The 14737-nt window shown below is 40.1% G+C and overlaps 1 protein-coding gene across 1 annotated transcript in view; it reads right to left on the bottom strand.

The window, feature by feature from the left end:
• Positions 1-14737, bottom strand: part of dnah1 (dynein, axonemal, heavy chain 1) — a 425483-nt gene that overhangs the window by 170522 nt on the left and 240224 nt on the right. Inside the window, exons 41-45 of the mRNA XM_072582714.1 lie at positions 13569-13727; positions 11271-11372; positions 9498-9638; positions 7221-7381; positions 1635-1792 (exon numbers count right to left, since the gene is read on the bottom strand). Coding sequence (XP_072438815.1) covers positions 1635-1792; positions 7221-7381; positions 9498-9638; positions 11271-11372; positions 13569-13727 — 721 coding nt within the window. The remainder of the gene's footprint in view (positions 1-1634; positions 1793-7220; positions 7382-9497; positions 9639-11270; positions 11373-13568; positions 13728-14737) is intronic.

Raw genomic sequence — 14737 nt, 5'->3', positions numbered from 1 at the left:
CAACTCTTACTGACATTTACTCACACCTTCTGACACTTTTGATCACCCATAAAGACTTCTTATTCAGCATGTTGACACTCCACTCACACCATCTGTACGATTTTTTGATCTCACCACTTATAAATTCTTTGCCTGTGTGCTTCCCTCTACTTCAGCTGATAAAGGAGAAGCACTCTGAAAGCTTGTGATTCAAATAAGCCTTTTGGGACTGTAACTTGGCGTCATATGACTTCTGAACTTTTACAGATACATCATAGAAAACAGACTTTCGGCATGCATAATGGCCTGGTACTGCAACTGCTCTGCCCAGGATCAGAAGAAGCTACAGAAGTGTGCACAGCCCTGACTATCATGAAAGCCAACCTCCCATTCACTGATTCAATTCACATATCTCATTGTTGTGGAAAGGCTGTGTAGGTAAGGTTAGTGCTGTTGATGCAGTTTATATGGATTTCAGCAAAGCCACATGGGAGACTGATAAAGATATATAAAAGCTCATGGGATTCAGGATAACTTGACAAGGTGGATCAAAAAATTCTTAATGGTGGGAGAAAGAGCTGTTTGGTGACTGGAAGCCAGCATCCAGTAGGGTACTGATCAGTGCTGGGTCTCCTATTGTTTGTGATATTTATAAACAATAAAGGAGAAAATGTGTGGGAGATAATAAGTACATTTGCAAAAGACACAAAGATTGGCCGGGTGGTTGACCGTGAGGAAGAACATTTTAGGTTACAGAATGGTATAGATGAATTAGTCAGGTGGGCAGATCAATGGCAGATGAAATTTAACCCAGATAGGTGTGAGGTGGTGCACTTTGGAATAAGTAACAAGGCAAGGGAATACTCGATAAATAGGAGGACACTAGGGAGCTCAGAGGAACAGAAGGATCTTTGGGTGCTTGTTGACAAATTCCTAAATATATCAGGACAGGTTAACAGGATTGTTAAGAAGGCATATGGACACCTGGCTTTATCAGTCATTACATAGATTATTACAACAGGGAAATTATGTTGGAGCCGTACAAACTTTGGTTTAGCCATAGCAGAGTACTATGTGCAGTTCTGGTCACCACGCATAGGAAGCATGTGACTGCATTGGAGGGACTGCAGAAGACAATCACTGTGATGCTCCCTGAGATGGAGCAGTTTAGCTATGAAGAGAGGCTGAATAAGCTTGAGTTGTTTTCTTCAGAGCAGAGAAGGCTGAGATGGGACCTGATTGAGAAGCATGGATCAATAACAAAGAGGCATCATTTTAAGGTGAATGGCAGGAGGTTTAGAGGAGATTTGAGGCAAATGTTTTACCCAAAAGATAGTAGGAATCTGGAATGCACTGCCTGTGAGTGTGGCTGAGGCAAAAAGCCCTTCAGTATCTTTGAAAACTACTTGGATGAACATTTGAAATGTCATAATATTGAAAGCAATGGGCCCAGTGCTGGAAAGTGGGCATAGAACAAAGTTAGAATAGCTGCTTTTTGATACAGACATGATGGGCTGAAGGGCTCTTCAGTTCTGTATGATTCTATGATTACAAGTGAGGATGTGAAAAATCTTGGTCAGTGAAAGTTTATATGGTATAGAATAGATGGACAACAAATACGTTTAAGAACCAAATCTTAAAAAGCACAGACATACCTATCATTTTCCTGTCATACCAGCCACGATGATCCATCCATTGTCGCAAAATTTCAATAGGAGGCTGTGCTCCATATGTCTCGAGGGCTGGCATATTCAGATCATCAATGAAGAATATAAAATACTTTCCAAGTGGTGGCCCATATATGCCTTTGCGTCTGATAACAGAAATCATTTACAATGATTTGAGAAAAGAAATACTTCAGAACAGGTTAAAACAAAACTATATTGTGAAACTATCCTGAGTCAAAGAAAAAGAGATAGGAACCCAATTTATTATCACCTGTTTTGCACTACCATCGATGAACAACTTCAAGCAAAATATTCTAACATACAGAAACCGTCTGGTTAGCGTTAGAACTCAGCCAATATTTGCCTCATATTAGAGAAAGGATGGGCCTGAAATTTACTGATGCTGAACCCTTTTACAGACATGGTATCAATGCAATATTGTTTAACATAGTGGTGTGATGAAAAGTACATTAGACACATAACTTTTGGAGTTTGTATTTCAAAATTGTGGCAAGTGGGTGTTGATTAATTTTGTGAAGAGTTTTCTTTAAAGACCTACAGGTCAAAGGTGCTTTTCAGAACTTCTCTTGTTGTTAAAGAAGATCTGCAGTCTTGTGTGAATATGCCTCAGTGACTAACCACCATATTAAGGAACCAACTAAATAAAACAAAACATTTAATCTATCAAACCATCTTTAATCCTGGGAACTTGTCTTGTCAAGTAGTACCATCAGAAGGATATGGACACGTACACACATTCTGCTCTGGAAGTGCACAGTCTGGCTTAATGGTAGTGGCATCAAAATAGTTCCTGGCTAAAGAAGATATTAGGCATAGAGTCATAGAGTAATACAGAATGGAAATAGACTATTTGGTCCAACATGCCCATGCCGACCAGGTATCCCAAACTTAAGCAGTTCCATTTGCCTGCATTTAATCCATATCCCTCCAAACCTTTCCAAATGTCTTTTAAATGTTGTAATTGTACCCACCTATACCATTTCTTCTAGCAGCTTACCACACACCACCTCCTGTGTGAAAAGGTTGCCTGTCAGGTCCTTTTTAAATCTTTCCCTTCTCACCTTAAATCTAAGCCTCTACTTTTGGACTCCCCTATCCTTGGAGAAAGACCTCACCCCCTCATGATTTTATAAACTTCTATAAGGTCACTCCTCAGACTCCAACACTCCAAGGAATGGAGTCCCAGCCTATTCTGATATTTCAAACTCTCCGGTCCTGGCAACATCCTTGTAAATTTAATCTGTACCCTTCCAAGTTTAGCAACATCCTTCCTATAGCAGAGCAACCAGAATTGTATGCAGTAGTCCAAAAGTGGCCTCATTAAAGTCTTGTACAGCTGCAACGTGATGTTCCAACTCTAATACTCAATGCTCTGACCAATGAAGGCAAGCATGCCAAATGACTTCTTCACTACATGTGAGCCACTTTCAAGGAACTTTGAACCTGGACACCTAGATCCCTCTGTTCAACAACACTTCCCAAGGCCCTACCATTAACTGTGTAAGTCCTGTCCTGATTTGCCTAACTGAAATTCAACACCTTACACTGAATGCCTGTTTGAGGACCCTTTTATAAATTGGGCAGTGTTCTGGAAAGCAAGGTCTAGATACAGCCTAACCAACAAAAGACCGTGGTGGCTCTTTTAAACAAGGGAGTTTTAAAAAACAACTGAACAACCATCCCTTGGTCACTTCCTTCCCCGAGCTTACCCTCTCATTCAAGATCAAACTGAGGACTATTGCCAAAGATGTAGCAGCCCAAATTCAAACCTTCTTCACCAGTGAACTCAACGGTCCAATAGGTACCCACAGCTTACCAGTCTGACCTACATGAAATCTGAGGCCCAATATCAAGTGGACTCACATGAATAGATTCATTCAGTGCAGAAAAAGTCGTTCAACCCATTGAGTTTGCACCGACATAACTACCACTAAAAATGCACTAATCCCAATTTCCTACACTTGTTCCATACCCTTATATTGTGATATTTGAAGTACTCATCCAAATACTTTTTAAAGGTTATAAGATTTCCAGCTTTCATTACCTTCCCAGGTAGTACATTCCATATTCCCATCACCTACTGAGCGGAGAAGTTGTTTTCCTCAAGTCCTCTCTGAATCTCATGCCCCTTACCCTAAAACTATGTCCCCTTGTGACTGAATCCTCAACAAGAGGAACAGCTGCTCCCTATTCACCCTGTCCATACCCCTTATAATCTTAAGAATCTCAATCATGCCTGCCTTCTATTTTCTCTGCTCCATAGAAAACAATCCAATCTTCGAGTCATAGAGATGTACAGCATTGTAACAAGCCATCCATGACGACCAGATATCCCAACCCAATCTAGTCCCACCTGTCAGAACCCGGCCCATATCCTTCCTATTCATATACCCATCCAAATGCCTCTTAAATGTTGCAATCGTACCAGCCTCCACCGCTTCCTCTGGCAGTTTATTCCATACATGTACCACCCTCTGCATGAAAAAGTTGCCCCTTAGGTCTCTTTTATATCTTTCCCCTCTCACCCTAAACCTATGGCCTCTAGTTCTGGACTCCCCGACCCCAGGGAAAAGACTTTGTCTATTTATCCTGTCCATGCCCCTCAATTTTGTAAACCTCTAGAAGGTCACCCCTCAGCCTCCGACGCTCCAGAAAAACAGCCCCAGTCTATTCAGCCTCTCCCTTATAGCTCAAATCCTCCAACCCTGGCAACATCCTTGTAAATCTTTTCTGAACCCTTTCAAGTTTCACAACATCTTTCCGACAGGAAGGAGACCAGAATTGCACGCAATATTCCAACAGTGGCCTCATCAATGTCCTGTACAGCCGCAACATGACCTCCCAATTCCTGCACTCAATACTCTGACCAATAAAGGTAAGCATGAAAAATGCCTTCTTCACTATCCTATCTACCTGCAACTGCACTTTCAAGGAGCTATGAACCTGCAAGGTCTCTTTGTTCAGGAACACTCCTTAGGATCTTACCATTAAGTGTATAAGTCCTGCTAACATTTGCTTTCCCAAAATGCAGCACCCCGCATTTATCTGCATTAAACTGCATCTGCCACTTCTCAGCCCATTGGCCCATATGATTAAGATCCTGTTGTAATCTGAGGTAACCTTCTTTGCTGTCCACTTCACCTCCATTTTTGGTGTCATCTGCAAACTTACTAACTATATCTCTTACGCTTGCATCCAAATCATTTATATAAATGATGTAAAGTTGAGGATCCAGCACTGAACCTTGTGGCACCCCATTGGTCACAGGCCTCCATTCTGAAAAACAACACTCCACCACCACCCTCTGTCTTCTACCTTTGAGCCAGTTCTGCATCCAAATGGCTAGTTCTCCCTGTATCCTGTGAGATCTAACCTTGCTAACTAGTTTCCCATGGGGAACCTTTTCGAGCGCCTTGCTGAAGTCCATATAGATCACATCTATCGCTCTGCCCTCATCAATCCTTTGTTACTTCTTCAAAAAATTCAATCAAGTTTGTGAGACATGATTTCCCACCCACAAAGCCATGTTGACTATCCCTAATCTATCCTTGCCTTTCCAAATACATGTACATCTTGTCCCTCAGGATTCCCTCCAACAACTTGCCCACCACTGACGTCAGGCTCACTGGTCTATAGTTCCCTGGCTTGTCCTTACCACCCTTTTTAAATACTGGCACCATGCTTGCCAACCTCCAGTCTTCTGGCACCTCACCTGTGACTATCATACCACACTGTGTTGTGGTTGCTATTGCATAAGTGTTCCTCCACTATCACATCAAACATTTGTCTCACTTTTTTCCCCAGAACCAGATCCAGCACGGCGCTGTTCCTTTTTGGGTCTCCCACATATTGATAACTTCTCCCAATAGCTCCAGCAAACCTATTTACAAGGATGTTTGCCCCAATATGGTACAGGTGCAGATCATTCTATGTGTACATGTCCCACCTTCCCCAAAAATCGTCCCAGTAATCCAGGAAGCTAAAACACACCCTCTTGTTCCAACTCTTGAGCCATGAATTCACTTGTCCTATTTTCCTATTTCTAAACTCAGTCGCATGTGGCACCGTGAGTAATCCAGAGATTACAACCATTGAGGTCCTTCTTTTTCATCTATTGTCTAGCTCCCTGAATTTTTGATGTAAGACCTCATTACTCACTTTGCCCATTTCACTGGTATCAACATGTACTACAACCTCTAACTCATCACCCTCCACTTTCAGGACGGCTTGCAGCTTCTGAATCACATCCCTGACCCTAGCATTAGGGAGGCAACAAACCATTCTGGAGTCATGTCTTCGGCCCCAGAAATATCTGTCTGTTCACCTGACTAAAGAATCCCCATACATTATTGCTCTTCATTTCTTCTTCTTGCCTCCATGTATAGTCAATCTACTTGTGGTGCCAGAAGCTTAGCTCTGACTGCATTCCTCCAAGGTACCACCACCGTCATCAGCTTCCAAAATGTAAAACCGGTTAGTGAATGTGACTCCAGGGGACTCCTGCACTACCTGCCTGTTCTTTCTGTACTCTCTAGTGATCACCTATTCCCTTCTTTCTTCTAGTCCCTTGATCACCTTTCTAAACGTGATCCACATAACTCTCACCCTCAGTTGTACCACAGTGTCTCCAACCACTGCTCAAACTCAGAGACTCGGAGCGCCAACTTCTTAGCTGGGGAAGCACTTCCTGCACATGTGGTAATCTAGGACAGATGTCAGTGTCCAAGTCTTCCGACAAATGACAAGCTGCACATTCTAGTCAGCTGGCCTATCTTGACATCTCTTAAATTTACAATTAACGCCTAGAATTGGATTATTAGTCTTATTTTGTTAGACTTCCTACTCTATCACTAAGTTTAACTGTAACTAAGTTCCCACTGCTCTAAATCTGTCAAATAGAGATGGCTTAACCAGTAATTGTTAGTAATTTACATTAGATTTATTTGTTCTGGGACAGCCAGTGATTTTCTAATGCTTTCAAGGTTTTCGTTGTATAGGCTGGCTGAGATTATCTGGCCAAGTAACATCGAACTGATTGCATTAAGATACTACTGCCAGCCAATAAATTTTAGTACCACCAGAGAAACACTTCACTGACTTCACCAATCCTGGCAGCTGCAACATAAAAATGTATTTGTAGTTTGCCAATCTTAAGTAATCTGATTCTTATTGCACGAAACAGAATTCATGGCCAATATCGTGTTCCTCATACTTGAAATAACATTAACTGATCACTTCTGCACCTTCTTATAATCAAGAATATGCTTCATATGGTTAGGAGACAAGAAGAAAAATAATCACATTTATTTGAAGGAAAGATAATGCGTTCCATGTGTTAAGTTTACACTGATATGTAATTCAACATTAGAACACTTATAAGACAATGAAAAATAATGCATTCGTTATAGGTATGCTCAAGATGGTATGGAAACTATTAGAAGATCTATTGTTTGAGGTTTTAGAAACTGCCACTTATTTGATCAATTACTGGGTGATCAGAAACTGATCTCTCCCAGTTCTACAGTACTGACAGTTGCTTAGCTACTAACTCACCTCTTATCAAGTTTACTGTCAATGAAATCCTGTGTTTGATTAGCAGATGTACGAGCTGAAAAGATCAGAAAATGAGAGATGTAATCGGGATGCATCTTTTTAAGGAGCTTGTCGGAGATGGTAAGAGTCTTTCCAGTTCCAGTTGGTCCAATACACAACACCTTTTCAGCAAGAGAAAATAGCACAGTATTCAAGTCTGTTTATTATAATACTGATAATATATGCCAGAAATTACTTTGTGTGATGTTAACATAGGAATATTTAGTGCATTTAATAAGATAGGAACTCAGGCAGTAAGGACAGTTTCTCAGCTTCATCTTTTTAAAAAAGCATCACAGTAACCAGCAACATACTAAGATCTGAATAAATATCTTTTTTAGAAAAGCTGACCTCATGACTAATTTTGTGAATTCACAACTACTTGATCTCATTTATAGGGCAACACAGTGGCTCAGTGGTTAGCACTGCTGCCTCATAGCACCAGGAATAAAAATTCAATTCCAGCCTTGGGTGACTGTGTGGAGTTGCACATTCACCCTGTGTCAGTGTGGGTTTTCCCTGAGTACTCTGGTTTCCTCCCATGGTCCAAAGATGTGCAGGCTACGTGGATTTGTCATGGTAAATGCAGGGTTATGGGGGTGGATCTTAGTGGGATACTGTTTGGAGAGTCAGTGTGGGCTGAATGGCCTGATTCCACACTATAGGGATTCTATGATTCCAATTGTTAGTGTTCAAACCAAGTTTCATACATGGGTCAGTAAATGGTTCCCCTGGATTGGCAATGGTTACTATTGGAGTTAGATGTTTAGAATAGGCCCTCTCCTGTCAATGCTAGTAAACAGCAATGCGAGTCATCTATATTCCTGTGATCCATTGTTCTTCAAAAATTCCGGGTAATTCCCATTAACTCACTATTTCTATATTAATAGATACCTTAATACAAAACAGAGCAGGGTACAGCTAAACATCATAACTGTGCTCCAGGCCAAACTTTACATCAGTAAATCCCTGCGATCAGTTTATGTTTTCTAAAGAGTTCTAATCTATTCATTTGTCAGTGAATTCTTTTTTCTAAATTTTGGGAATGATGCATCACTTATCCAAGGGAATGTTCCATTTATTGTTGTTAGTACATTAGTCACTCCCAAGATATCTCTGCTGGAATTATGCAGAGCAGTGTCCTAGATCTAACCATCTACCATTGCAAAAACGTGACATTCCTTCCATACAGTCAAAAATGCAAGCTTTTACTGATGATTGCACAATGCTGGGGCTGATTTCGCTGGAGTGTCAGGGGCTGAAGGGTGACCTTATAGAGGTTTTTAAAATCACAAGGGGCATGGATAGGGTAAACAGACAAAGTCTTTTCCCTGGGGAGGTGGAGTCTAGAACTAGTGGGCATAGATTTAGGGCGAGAGGGGTAAGATATAATAAAAAGGACCTAAGGGGCAACTTTTACACGCAGAGGGTAGTGCTTGTATGGAATGAGCTGCTAGAGGAAACGGTGGAGGCTGGTACAATTGCAACATTTAAAAGGCATATGGATGGATATATGAATAGGAAGGGTTTGCAGGGAAATGGGCCAAGTGCTAGCGAATGGGACTAGATTAAGTTGGGATATCTGGTCAGCAAGGAGGAGTTGGACTGAAGGGTCTGTTTCCATGCTGTATTTCTCTATGACTCTATCGACTGTGACTCCTCTGATACTGAAACAGTTCATACCCAATGTAGCAAGACCTAGAGAGCAATCAGATTTTGGCTGATAAATTAAAAGCACTGTTTGTACCACACAAATGCCAACAATGACTACCTCTTGCAAGAAATAGTTCTAATTTTGCCGAGAAATTCAGTGGCATTTCTAATGATGAATTGCCATCTCTCATCATCCTGTGGGTTACTTGACACCATCTACGACAAGGCATGTGACACTTTCAACCATTCACTCTGTCCACCTCCAAGCACCAGCAATGTTAGAGAGTCATAGAGTCATACAGCCTGAAAACAGACTCTTTGATCCAACTTGTCCATGCCGACCAAACTTCCCAAACTAAACTAATCCCATTTGCCTCTCCCCACACCCTGTGAATAAAAAAAAACTTGTGAATATAAAATATTCAAAGACAGTTTTGAAGATGAGTGGACGAGCTTTTTCCAGCATGTTGGCCAATATCATTCCTTGTGCATACAGATTATCAGTGTCACACTACATATGTAGGTGTTTTGTGTGCCCAAATTTGCTGCTATGTTTCTTCAAATAACCTGCATGGAACAACTTACTGGTTTCTTACTGATTAGAAGCATCGACAACAAATATGACATGCGTATGGTGTCCTGCGTTGGAATGATGATGTCAGAATAATTAGTTTCTGATGTAATTTCTATTTCTGGAGCAGATGCTATCCAGCTGACCCATTGGATCTGTAATATAAACCAGTATAATTAGGCAGTATAAGCACATTAAGTACAAAATTTCCACAGACAGACCAGAAGGTGTATCGTTGTCAATAACTCAGTAACAAAGCAAATTACCTATAATACATTGGCATCCAGCTGGTAAAATAGACCCAAACAATCTAAATTAGTGGAGAAACTCAGCAGGTCTGACAGCATCTGTGGAGAGAAAGCAGAGTCGATATTTTGGGTCCAGTGAATTTCATCAGAACTTCTGATGATGGGTTACTGGAAGTGAAACACTGACTCTGCTTTCTCTCCACAGTTGCTGCCAGTCCTGCCGAGTTTCTTCAGCAATTTCAGCTTTTGTTTCCAATTTCCAGGATTTGAAGTTTTTTATTTTATACAAAATATCTACAAGTGTTTACATGGCTTAATAAGAATTCATATTAAAAGGTTAAAATAGAGAAGACAGGTCTCTTTAGTGTCTTTTCTTTTGCTTAAGCCTTTCCCTGCTATTTCCATAACTGAGGGGGTAGGAGAGAATCTATACCATGTCATTCAATGATGTAAATCTTGGTACCGTCAGTTTTCATTCCCTGTGGCAAGGGACTAAGGTTTGCCTATAGCATTTGAAAGTCACTTTAATAACAGTCAGCATGTCTCGGAAGAAAACTTACAGTAAAAAAGGTAATGTAGAAATGACGTATGAGTGCTTAGTGAAAGTGGTCATTTGTTTTATCTTTGTATAGCTTCTTGTCCTTTTGATGTGCTCAGTTTTCTGCTTGTATAAATCAGGTGAATTAAGTACCAGAAACAAAATATTCAACAAAAAAATTCACTTAGAATGGCCACTTCGAAAATGGGGAGTAAAGTAAAATATGATTGGTAGAATCTTTTGAGCCTGCAGTGCCCACCACTGGCAATGGGAATGTCTTCCTTCCAAAGCCATTTTTTTTTGTCTAGTTGGGCAAATCTTTTGGTGCTGTACATACTCCACCATCAAGAGTTTTGTGCTAACTTGAATCTGTTGTTGCGAACTGGAGAAAGAAGCAGATTGCCTAACTGATGTTAACAATATGTCCTGAGATCATGCAAACCTATGAATTAGAAGCAGAAGGATGTAATTCGATTAATCTGTCAGTGTCCAGAATTCCACAATCTTGTCCACACTAATAACATTTGAATTCCTTGTCAAAACAATTGCATACTATATACTGTGGTTGTTATAATTTTCAAATTGGCAGTTGCTTGATTATGTGGCTGATGCTGTTTATATGTAATGAACAGCAAAAAGTGACATGATCTGCCATGTCATAGCAGGTGCATTATACACAGAAGAACAAAAACCTGAAAATATTTAAATCTATCTTATCAGATATCTGGAGTCTGTGAATGAGTTCACAAGTTTCTGTACAGCAAATTGGTAATGTGGGAGCATGTTGCCTGCTGCCATCAAACCAAATTATTTTTAATAAAGATATGCACTAATGTGTGACACGTTCTTTGAGCTTTTATGGTATTTTTATTCACATTCACTTCAATCCACCGAGTAACAGATTTAATAAAATAATTCGAAGAAAAATATTCTTAAGTTATCCAAGGAGATCAGTTCAAGCATTGAATTTCCTGATACCACAGTCCCAGCAATTTACTTACTTCTCTCTCAACATCCTCATCTTCATGACTGGTGCTACTGAAACCAGCATCATCCAACTGGTAATCATATACCAGCCCATTTTCAGGGAAAGGAAGCGCAATCTAGTAACATACGTGGTTATAGATTATTAATTTAAACATTTTAGATTATGCAACACAATTTTACAAAATTACAAAATGTAGTGACCGATTTTGTTCAATTTTCCTTAATTTTAGTTTAATCTGGGTTAATTAAAGCAGACAGATGGTCAGTATTCACACTATTATTCACACTGCTGCAGTTTGGAAAGACAAATCAGGGCAAGACTTATACACTTAATGGTAAGGTTGTGGGAGTGTTGCTGAACAAAGACATCTTGGAGTGCAAGTTCATGGTCCCTTGAAAGTGGAATTGCAGATAGATAGATAAGTGAAAAAGGTGTTTGGCATGCTTGCATTGAGTATAGGAGTTGGAGGTCATGTTGCAACTGTACAGGACATTGGTTAGGCCACTTTTAGAGTACTGTGCACTGTTTTAGTCTCCCTGTTGTAGGAAGGATGTTATGAAACTTGAAAGGGTTCATTAAAGGTTTGTGGGCAAAATTAAAAAACATGGTACAGACGGTAAGAAATATTGGCATGGATTGATAATTGGTTGACAGGATGCAGAAAGTGGGAATAAATAGGTCTTTTCTCAGTGGCAGGCAATGGGGTACCATAAGGATCAGTACTTAGGACCCAGCTATTCATATTTTATATATAAATGACCTGGATGAGGGAACCAAATGCAACATTTCCAAGTTGCTGATGAAGAAGTTGTGCACAGGGTGCAAGGAGGCTTCAAGGTTGTTTAGAGAAGTTGAGTGAGTTGGAAAACACATGGCAGATACATTACAATGTGACTAAATATGAAGTTATATACTTCAGTGTAAAAAACAGAATGGGAGAGCATTATTTAAATGATAATATATTGGCACACATGGTTGTACAAAGACTTCTGGGTGTTTAGATTAGATTACTTACAGAGTGGAAACAGGCCCTTTGGCCCAACAAGTCCACACCGCCCCGCTGAAGCGCAACCCACCCATACCCCTACATTTACCCCTTACCTTACACTACGGGCAATTTAGCAAGGCCAATTCACCTGACCTGCACATCTTTGGACTGTGGGAGGAAACCGGAGCACCCGGAGGAAACCCACTGTTGTTCTTGTACAACAGTCAATGAATGTATGAGGCAGATATAACAAGCAATTAAAAAGACAAATAGCATATTGGTCTTCATTCAAGAGGATTTGAGTTCACAAATAGGTAACATTTTACTAGTTATACATGGCTTTGGTGAGACCACATTTGGAGTTTTGCATGCAGTTTTGATCTCCCTACCTAAGATACAATCTACTTGCCATAGCTGGAATATAATGGAGATTCACTAGATTGATAGCAGTGATAGCAGGATTATCCTATGAGGAGATATTGGTTTGACTGGGTCTGCGTTCAATACAGTTCAGTAGGGTGAGATTGATCTAATTGAAATGTATAAAATTTGAACAATCCGGACAGACTAGATGCAGGGAAGATACAGGGTAGACTATTTAGGACTCAGTTGAGAAAAATTGGTTTCACTCAAAAGGTATAAATACTCTAGCGACTGGCATCTTCTATAATTCCCAATTTTCAATTAACATGGCTCGTGCTGTTTCTACACATTTGATGCTCTTGATGTGTTGTTCTAAAGTGCATTGGAAACAAACTTAATTACACTTTTATTAGGTCTCAAGAGGAATTTAAAGGTTAATGAGGAGATTTAATGAAGTACTGTTTTCAGAGACTTTAGTCATACATGAATGCATCTTGATGGTAAGGAGAAAAGTAAAATATTAAACTACATTGATTAGATTTCGTACAGTATGGAAACAGGCCTTTCGGCCCAGCAAGTCCACACCAACCCTCCAAAGCGTAACCCATCCAGACTCATTTCCCCATCCTATATTCACCCCTGACTAACACATCTAACACCATGGGTAATTTAGCACAGCCAATTCACCTGACCTGCACATCTTTGGATTGTGGGAGGAAACCGGAGCACCCGGAAAAAACCCACACAGACACGGGGAGAATGTGCAAACTCCATATAGACAGTCACCCGATGCTGAAATCGAACCTGGTCTCTAGTGCTATGAGGCAGCAGTGCTAACCACTGAGCCACCGTGCCGCCCTTGAAAACAGAACATTGGTGAGTTGAAAGGAGTGAAATAGAACTTATTGACTTTCCAAGGGTTCATAACCTCAATATGCCAATTCAATTAAACAAATGTACCTTTTCCTTTGCCATCTTCTGTCTCATCCAGTCACTGAAAGCAGCATAACTTGCAGCATCACCAGTGCAACCTATACTCCAGATCACGGAGAAAATAAACCAGGGCTCTATTAGGTCAGGTAGAAGTTTCAGTTTCTCACGTGGAGGGCCTCTCTCTCCCTGTTCAAAGAAAAACAAGATTTTTTACTTAGATTAAGAAACACATTTGAAATGTGAAATTGCATAGTGTGAGAAACAACTAGATATGAAGAGTCATAGACAATATGGAATGAATAAATAAGTAATGATGGGTGATGCTAAGCTTTTAGGATAAGGCCAGAAGATAGACAGTAAAGAATTCTAATATTTTCAAGTGTGGGAAAGTAATATACTTCACAAGAACATTATCAAACAACCTTGACATGGAGCTACGTAAGGGGTCATTAGGTTAATAAGGTTTAAAGGAAAATCTTAAAGGAGGATAGAGAGACAGGCAAGTTCATGAAGGAATTCCAGAAATGAAAGTCTCTGGAGTTGAAGGCATATTTGCCAATGGTGAAACAATTATGATCTGTAATTAAGCTGAAATATAGTTGAATAGTTGCAGTCTGAAGGGAGTTGATAGAATATCTGAACAGGAGCAGGTTGTTCAGCCTATTTAGCATTCTCCCAACATTTAATATAATCACGGCTGATCAAGCACTTTAATGCCTTTTATCCACACTATACCCATAAATTTTACACCATTGGTAATCAGAAATCTATGAATCTCTACTTTAAACATTCTCAAGGACTGAACTTCCACAGACCATTGGGGTAGAGAATTCCATTATTCACAATTCTCTCAGTAAAAAAGAATTTCATCTTGGTGCGAAATAGCATCCTCCTAATTTCCAAGTTATGCCCCCTGTCCGAGAATAGGAAAACCATCTTACCTGCATCCACCCTGACTATCCTTTTAAGTATTTTGTAGTTTTTAATTAGATCATCTCTTATTCTTTGGAACTCGAGAGAATGGAGATAGCAAAATGCAAAGCCATTGAGGAATTTGAAAGCAAGGATGGTATTTCGTAAATTGTGGTATTGTTCAATTGGAGTTAATACCAAAGATGATGGACGATGGTACTTAGGGGGAGAATATTCAAACACTCAAGAAATACACTGAGAAGCTGGTTTCAAATTCAATCCTG

This window comes from Chiloscyllium punctatum, chromosome 12, assembly GCF_047496795.1.
Source record: "Chiloscyllium punctatum isolate Juve2018m chromosome 12, sChiPun1.3, whole genome shotgun sequence".
NCBI classification, from domain to species: domain Eukaryota; kingdom Metazoa; phylum Chordata; class Chondrichthyes; order Orectolobiformes; family Hemiscylliidae; genus Chiloscyllium; species Chiloscyllium punctatum.
Note: the sequence above shows the minus strand (reverse complement) of the source record. Positions and strands in the feature narration are given on the sequence as shown.